We start from the raw sequence: 8,566 nt of genomic DNA on the forward strand, positions 1-8,566 counted from the left end.
GATTGAGGATTTACATTATAAAAAGAATAGTAGCTCAAAAGCTGATCTAGTGTCTGTGCTGTGAGATGTGTGTGCCTATGGGCCACATGTTGATCAACTGTATGTGAATGGAAATATGTTCCTGTGTTGTAACTGTGTTTGAGTTTGAGATGACAGATCACCGACACACACACACACACACACACACACACACACACACACACACACAAAGGTGATTAATGGATTGTACTTTAAACCATTATGGTATTTCATTTGAAAGTTTTCATTTTAATAAACATTAATTGTCCAAGGATGCAAATATTTTCCTTTTAATGGTGTATTTCAGCATGTAGAGCTAAGTTGTTGTTTCCATTTCTGCACATTATTTCAATGACCGGCAGAGATGATGTCTTCAGATGCCTCAAGTTGTCCTGTTATGTGTACTCACTGCCTGGACTCCAACTGTGCAGTCCCATCTGATGTTTTTTCCAATGTATTCGTAACTCGGGTGTCTGGCCCAGTCGTATCATATTATTTTGGCGAACAGACTTGTGGCCAACTTCTGGTGATACCTAGTGACTGCTGCTCTGCTCCTGTCGGTGTCTTATATATGATGGCCATTACTTCCTCCATCACCCAGGCCAACTGCTATATGTGTGGCTGGTGGCAGTGATGGGGGTAGCAGTGCCCGGCTCCCAACTCTGATCTCCAAGATCTGCACTATCACTGTTGGGTGTGGATGTCACTGTACAGGAATGCTTTTTTTTCTGTAAGCTCTGTGTAGGGTTCCACACATGACTCAGTCGCAGATCGCTATCTTTATTAATGAGACCACCATGAACCCTAATTTAAATGGCCTGTTTAATCACACAATCCCAGAAAAGATGGAGACTGCCAAAGTGATTTGGTGTTGCTGTAATCCATAGAATGGCCAGTTTTCATACCATGGTCAGCCACAGCTCATTTGGTGATATGGTGTAATTTGGTGTGACCTGTTTGTTCACAGAATTTCCCTTTTATTGTGCATACAATTTCTCCAATGGATTATTTGCTGCACTGGCAGGGGATTTGGCAGACCCCTGGTTTGCAAAGGTTTAGATCATCATTCACTGAGCATAGTAGTGTCAGGGTTTTAAGGTGTGGATGAAATTCACAGTTAACATTATGTCAGCAGGATCTTGGAGCGACATAATATTAAACGTGTATGTTGCCCACCACCTAAAACCTGGATGCTATTAGGCTTAGTGAAGGGTGATTGAGGCCTTCACAAACCAGGCGTCTACCAAATTCCCTGCCACTGTGTCAAAGCATACAACGGGAAAACTGTACGCATGGTGGAAGAGAGATGCTGTGACTATAGATGCTATACCAAATTACACCTGTCCACCAAATCAGCCATAGCCAATTGTGGTGTCACCGCCAGACACCACACTTGCTAGGTGGTAGCCTTTAAATTGGCCGCGGTCCGTTAGTATACGTCGGACCCGCGTGTCGCCACTATCAGTGATTGCAGACCGAGCGCCGCCACATGGCAGGTCTAGAGAGACTTCCTAGCACTCGCCCCAGTTGTACAGCCGACTTTGCTAGCGATGGTTCACTGACAAATTACGCTCTCATTTGCCGAGACGATAGTTAGCATAGCCTTCAGCTATGTCATTTGCTACGACCTAGCAAGGCGCCATTACCAGTTACTATTGATGCTGTAAAACATGTACCGTCAAGAGCGATGTTCACCAATTATGGATTAAAGTTAAGTATTCCAGCAGCTACGTACTATTTTTGCTAGTCTCATTACCTTGTCCTGTTCCAGACCTCACGCCAGCCTGCATGAGCTTAAACGCGTGCCTTTCGGCTTCCTCCTAGTGGATTGGCTGTCTTGCCAGTCCACAACACCAATCATAGTATAAAAACTGGTCATTCCATTGATTATGGCAACGTCAAAATACATGGGCAGTTTTCCTCCTTCTGGGATTGCATTACTAGAGAGGCTACAGAAATTGAGTCTGAGATGGTCTAATTAATATAGATAGTGGCCTACACCCCCCCATGAACCATGGACTTAGCTGTTGGTGGGGAGGCTTGCGTGCCTCAGCGATACAGATAGCCGTACTGTAGGTGCAACCACAATGCAGGGGTATCTGTTGAGAGGCCAGACAAACGTGTGGTTCCTGAAGAGGGGCAGCAGCCTTTTCAGTAGTTGCAGGGGCAACAGTCTGGATGATTGACTGATGTGGCCTTCTAACACTAACCAAAACGGCCTTGCTGTGCTGGTACTGCGAACGGCTGAAAGCAAGGGGAAACTACGGCCGTAATTTTTCCCGAGGGCATGCAGCTTGATTGTATGGTTAAATGATGATGGCGTCCTCTTGGGTAAAATATTCCGGAGGTAAAATAGTCCCCCCATTCGGATCTCCAGGCAGGGACTACTCAGGAGGATGTCGTTATCAGGAGAAAGAAAACTGGCGTTCTAAGGATTGGAGCGTGGAATGTCAGATCCCTTAATTAGGCAGGTAGGTTAGAAAAATTAAATAGGGAAATGGATAGGTTAAAGTTAGATATAGTGGGAATTAGTGAAGTTAGATGGCAGGAGGAACAAGACTTTGGTCAGGCGAATACAGGGTTATAAATACAAAATCAAATAGGGGTAATGCAGGAGTAGGTTTAATAATGAATAAAAAAATAGGAGTGCGGGTAAGCTACTACAAACAGCATAGTGAACGCATTATTGTGGCCAAGATAGACACGAAGCCCACGCCTACCACAGTAATACAAGTTTATATGCCAACTAGCCCTGCAGATGATGAAGAAATTGAAGAAATGTATGATGAAATTATTCAGATAGTGAAGGGAGACGAAAATTTAATACTCATGGGTGACTGGAATTCGGTAGTAAGAAAAGGAAGAGAAGGAAACGTAGTAGGTGAATATGGATTGGGGGGAAGAAATGAAAGAGGAAGCCGCCTGGTAGAATTTTGCACAGAGCATAACTTAATCATAGCTAAAACTTGGTTCAACAATCATAAAAGAAGGTTGTATACATGGAAGAAGCCTGGAGATACTGACAGCTTTCAGATAGATTATATAACGGTAAGACAGAGATTTAGGAACCAGGTTTTAAATTGTAAGACATTTCCACGGGCAGATGTGGACTCTGACCACAATCTATTGGTTATGAACTGTAGATTAAAACTGAAGAAACTGCAAAAAGGTGGGAATTTAAGGAGATGGGACCTGGATAAACTGAAAGAACCAGAGGTTGTACAGAGTTTCAAGGAGAGCACAAGGGAACAATTGACAGGAATGGGGGAAAGAAATACAGTAGAAGAAGAATGGGTAGCTTTGAGGGATGTAGTAGTGAAGGCAGCAGAGGATAAAGTAGGTAAAAAGACGAGGGCTGCTAGAAATCCTTGGGTAACACAAGAAATATTGAACTTAATTGATGAAAGGAGAAAATATAAAAATGCAGTAAATGAAGCAGGCAAAAAGGAATACAAACGTCTCAAAAATGATATCGACAGGAAGTGCAAAATGGCTAAGCAGGGATGGCTAGAGGACAAATTTAAGGATGTAGAGGCTTATCTCACTAGGGGTAAGATAGATACTGCCTACAGGAAAATTAGAGAGACCTTTGGAGAAAAGAGAACCACTTGTATGAATATCAAGAGCTCAGATGGAAACCCAGTTCTAAGCAAAGAAGGGAAAGCAGAAAGGTGGAAGGAGTATATAGAAGGTCTACACAAGGGCGATGTACTTGAGGACAATATTATGGAAATGGAAGAGGATGTAGATGAAGATGAAATGGGAGATATGATACTGCGTGAAGAGTTTGACAGAACACTGAAAGACTTGAGTCGAAACAAGGCCCCGGGAGTAGACAACATTCCATTAGATTTACTAACAGCCTTGAGAGAGCCAGTCCTGACAAAACTCTACCATCTGGTGAGCAAGATATATAAGACAGGCGAAATACCCTCAGACTTCAAGAAGAATATAATAATTCCAATCCCAAAGAAAACAGGTGGTGACAGATGCGAAAATTACCGAACTATCAGTTTAATAAGTCACAGCTGCAAATACTAACGCGAATTCTTTACAGACGAATGGAAAAACTGGTAGAAGCCGACCTTGGGGAAGATCAGTTTGGATTCCTTAGAAATGTTGGAACATGTGAGGCAATACTGACCCTACAACTTATCTTAGAAAATAGATTAAGGAAAGGCAAACCTGCATTTCTAGCATTTGTAGACTTAGAGAAAGCTTTTGACAATGTTGACTGGAATACTCCTTTGCAAATTCTGAAGGTGGCGAGGGTAAAATACAAGGAGTGAAAGGCTATTTACAAGTTGTACAGAAAGCAGATGGCAGTTATGAGAGTCGAGGGACATGAAAGGGAAGCAGTGGTTGGGAAGGGAGTGAGACAGGGTTATAGCCTCTCCCCAATGTTATTCAATCTGTATATTGAGCAAGCAGTGAAGGAAACAAAAGAAAAATTCGGAGTAGGTATTAAAATTCATGGAGAAGAAATAAAAACGTTGTGGTTCGCTGATGACATTGTAATTCTGTCAGAGACAGCAAAGGACTTGGAAGAGCAGTTGAATGGAATGGACAGTGTCTTGAAAGGAGGATATAAGATGAACATCAACAAAAGCAAAACGAGGATAATTGAATGTAGTCGAATTAAGTCGGGTGATGCTGGGGGAATTAGATTAGAAAATGAGACACTTAAGGTAGTAAAGGAGTTTTGCTATTTGGGGAGCAAAATATCTGACGATGGTTGAAGTAGAGAGGGTATAAAATGTAGACCGGCAATGGCAACGAAAGCGTTTCTGAAGAAGAGAAATTTGTTAACATCGAGTATAGATTTGTGTCAGGAAGTTGTTTCTGAAAGTATTTGTATGGAGTGTAGCCATGTGTGGAAGTGAAACATGGATGATTAATAGTTTGGACAAGAAGAGAATAGAAGCTTTTGAAATGTGGTGGTACAGAAGAATGCTGAAGATTAAATGGGTAGATCACATAACTAATGAGGAGGTATTGAATAGAATTGGCTAGAAGAAGGGATCGGTTGGTAGGACATGTTTTGAGGCATCAAGGGATCACCAATTTAGTATTGGAGGGCAGTGTGGAGGGTAAAAATTGTAGAGCGAGACCAAGAGATGAATACACTAAGCAGATTCAGATGGATGTAGGTTGCAGTAGTAACTGGGAGATGAAGAAGCTTGCACAGGATAGAGTAGCATGGAGAGCTGCATCAAAGCAGTCTCAGGACTGAAGACCACAACAACAACAACAACAGTGGCCTACAAATGAGCCATATGTGGAACCCTGCACTGAGCCTACAGAAAGAAAAGTGTTTCCGTGCAGTAAGGTCCACACCTGACAGCGATAGTGCGGCACTGGAGACCAGTGTCCAGAGCCTGGCACCATTATCCCCTCACCACAACCATAACCTACAACAGCAGCCGCAGAGATAGCAACAGGTGCAGAGCGGAAGACTAACAGCTGACATATATAGGATGCCAACAGTAGCATAGGAGCAGTCATTAGGGACCACCTGAAGATGGCAATAAGTCTGTTTGCTAAAATATTGTGGAGTAATTAAGATGTGACCCAGGAATTCCACAAGTCAGACAGTCTATGTTGACTCTAGGCAGAGAGTATACATAACAGCATCTGAAGACGATGACTGGGATGATTGTCAAAATATTTTGCAAAAATGGAAATAACAACTTGGCTGTATACTTCAAAGTACGCCATTAATCAGTAAGGCTGAGAAAACTTTGGAAATGATATTTTCCTTTTGGTCTAACAGTAATTTCTCATTTATATATAAATATATAATATAAATATATATACCATAATTATATAGTGTATAATTATACACTGAAGTTCCAAAGAAACTGGTATAGGCATGCGTATTCAATTACAGGGATATGTAAACAGACAGAATAGGGCACTGCAGTCAACAACACCTGTATAAGACAACAAGTGTAGGGCACAGTTACTGCTTCTACAATGGCAGGTTATCAAGATTTAAGTGAGCTTGTATGTGGGGTTATAGTCAGCGGTGAGTGATGGGACACAGCATCTCTGAGGTAGCAGTGAAGTGGGGATTTTTCCGTACAACCATTTCACGAGTGTACTGTGAATATCAGGAACCCGGCAAAACAACAGATCTCTAGCATCGCTGAAGCCAGAAAAAGATCCTGCAGGAACGGGTCCAATGACGACTGAAGAGAATCGTTCAGTTTGACAGAAGTGCAACCCTTCCACAAATTGCTGCAGATTTCAGTGCTGGGCCATCAACAAGTGTCAGTGTGCGAACCATTCAACAAAATATCAACAATATGAGCTTTCAGAGTTGAAGGCCCACTTGTGTACCCTTGATGACTCACAACACAAAGCTTTACACCTTGTCTGGGCGTGCCAACAGCGACATTGGGCTGTTGATGACTAGAAACATGCTGTCTGGTCGGACGAGTCTCATTTCAAATTGCATCGAGCAGATGGACGTGTACGGGTATGAATACAACCTCATGAATCCATGGACCCTGCTTGTTAGCAAGGGAGTTTTAAAGCTGGTGGAGGCTCTGTAATGGTGTGGGGCGTGTGCAGTTGGGGTGATTTGGGACCCCTGATACATATAGATATGACTCTGACAGGTGACACGTATGGAAGCATTCTGACTAATGCCCTACATCCATTCATGTCCATTGTGATTTCCAACGGACTTGGGCAATTCCAGCAGGACAATGTGACACCCCACACATTCAGAATTGCTACAGAGTGACTCCAGGAACACTCTTCTGAGTTTAAACACTTTTGCTGGCTGCCAAACTCCCCAGACATGAACTTTATTGAGCATATCTGGGATGCCTTGCAACTTGCTGTTCGGAAGAGATCTACACCCCCTTGCACTCATATGGATTTATGGACAGCCCTGCAGGGTTAATGTGTCACTTCCCTCCAGCACTACTTCAGACATTAGTTGAGTCCATGCCATGTATTGTAGTGCTCCTGCGTGCTTGCGGGGGCCCTACATGATATTAGGCAGATGTACCTGTTGCTTTGGCTCTTCAGTGTATATTCATTGGCTGTATTTGGAGCCTGAGGTAGTGTATACTAAATTGTTTTTTAAATTTATTTTCATTGTCCACAGCACAGCAGGTGATTGAAAACCATATATTGACACTACTCAACTGAGTAGTCATGCTGTTGGGCCAGTGGGAAGCAGTTTCTGTGGTTTTTTAGTACAAATTATGTGTACAAAGTACCTTAGTGTGTTGAAAGAATATTTTTGTGTTGTTTGAACTTTTAATTCTGTATAGTTTAATTATGTTGGCTATCATGTGAAGTAATATATATTTCTAGACGCCTGTAGAAGATACAATGAAAGTACCTGTAACTTTCCATGAAACTGCTTGGAAAGCAAAGTTGTAAAAACATATTTAACTGTTGTTTTTCAATAAAATATCATTTATATCCTGTGATGATGACCTCTACATATCTTCTTGAATTGATTTATTTCTTATTGATTTCTGTCTCAGGGAATGTCTTCGTCATTAATAGTTCAGGTCATTGTTGACTCGAAAATAACTCTTGTTTACACCCATGTACAACTAAAGTAGACACACCTACCTTGTAGTGTGTAGTACCCATTTTCACTGTGATGACAGTGGTGATGTGTCATGCCACGGAGTTCACGAGACAAAAACATATTGATAATTCATCCTAATTTGTGACTCCACACACACCACTTGCAACTGAGGGTAGGTGATTAGAAATGCTTCCAAGAGTTGCATATCTTGCTCAGTGACATCTCTGTTGTGCTCAGTAGCATGAAGGACCAGTGTTGTGAGCAGCCACATAATCACTCTCATATCCTCTAATCATTCTGGCACAGTTTAGGAACGATAGGTATGGTGTGTTGTCTTTCTGGAGGTATGGATCATCTGTGAGCTGCTGTAACCAAACTCTCAGGTGTATTTGATTAAACAACAGAGTGCTGTATTATTTGTTGTTGAGAGATAATAGTAAATGCATCCGTTTCATTTCTTACGCGAGAATACCACCTCTGTCTGCTAAACCAGTGCTCGTCACATAATGATACCTTCACTTCAGCATGCACCAGTCTGTACACTGACTCAACAGTCCAACTGATTTTTTTCCGTACCTTGAGAATCCAATTGATGTGTTTCTTTCCCTGTGCCAATCTTTGAGGCCTGTGGTGGGTAGTGAGCAGAGGTATATGTGTGGGGTGGTGGCTTCTGTACCCAATAGTGTGGAGGCAGTCCTGGTTGGTAGCTCATGAATTATTGTTGTGGTTGTTATTGTTGTCCATCATTGAACTGTGAAGTGATACACTGCAATGTGGTCCATCTGTCTGCTGCTACAGCTTTTGATAATACCAAGCAACACGAGTTTTGATTTTTGCATAATTTTTTTCTTTATTGGAGTACTTTTTTGTGCTAATCTCATATCTGTTATTGATTTCTTTCTATCATATTTTTCACAAGTTTAGTAAACTCATTTTTCACTTAAACCACAGATAGAAAATTTTCTGCAAGTTAGGGATTTTTATTTCAGT

At 41.9% G+C, this 8,566-nt stretch overlaps 1 protein-coding gene across 2 annotated transcripts in view; it reads left to right on the top strand.

The window, feature by feature from the left end:
- LOC124798285 (ankyrin repeat family A protein 2-like) overlaps positions 1–7,469 on the top strand; it is a 49,697-nt gene extending 42,228 nt beyond the window's left edge. Inside the window, exon 5 of one of the 2 annotated variants that reach the window (XM_047261611.1) lies at positions 7,139–7,469. In XM_047261611.1, the coding sequence (XP_047117567.1) occupies positions 7,139–7,182 (44 nt within the window). In that variant the 3' untranslated portion in view covers positions 7,183–7,469. The remainder of the gene's footprint in view (positions 1–7,138) is intronic. The other variant, XM_047261612.1, reaches the window with a different exon arrangement.
- Positions 7,470–8,566: the final 1,097 nt, after the last annotated feature.

Source organism: Schistocerca piceifrons, chromosome 5, assembly GCF_021461385.2.
Source record: "Schistocerca piceifrons isolate TAMUIC-IGC-003096 chromosome 5, iqSchPice1.1, whole genome shotgun sequence".
NCBI classification, from domain to species: domain Eukaryota; kingdom Metazoa; phylum Arthropoda; class Insecta; order Orthoptera; family Acrididae; genus Schistocerca; species Schistocerca piceifrons.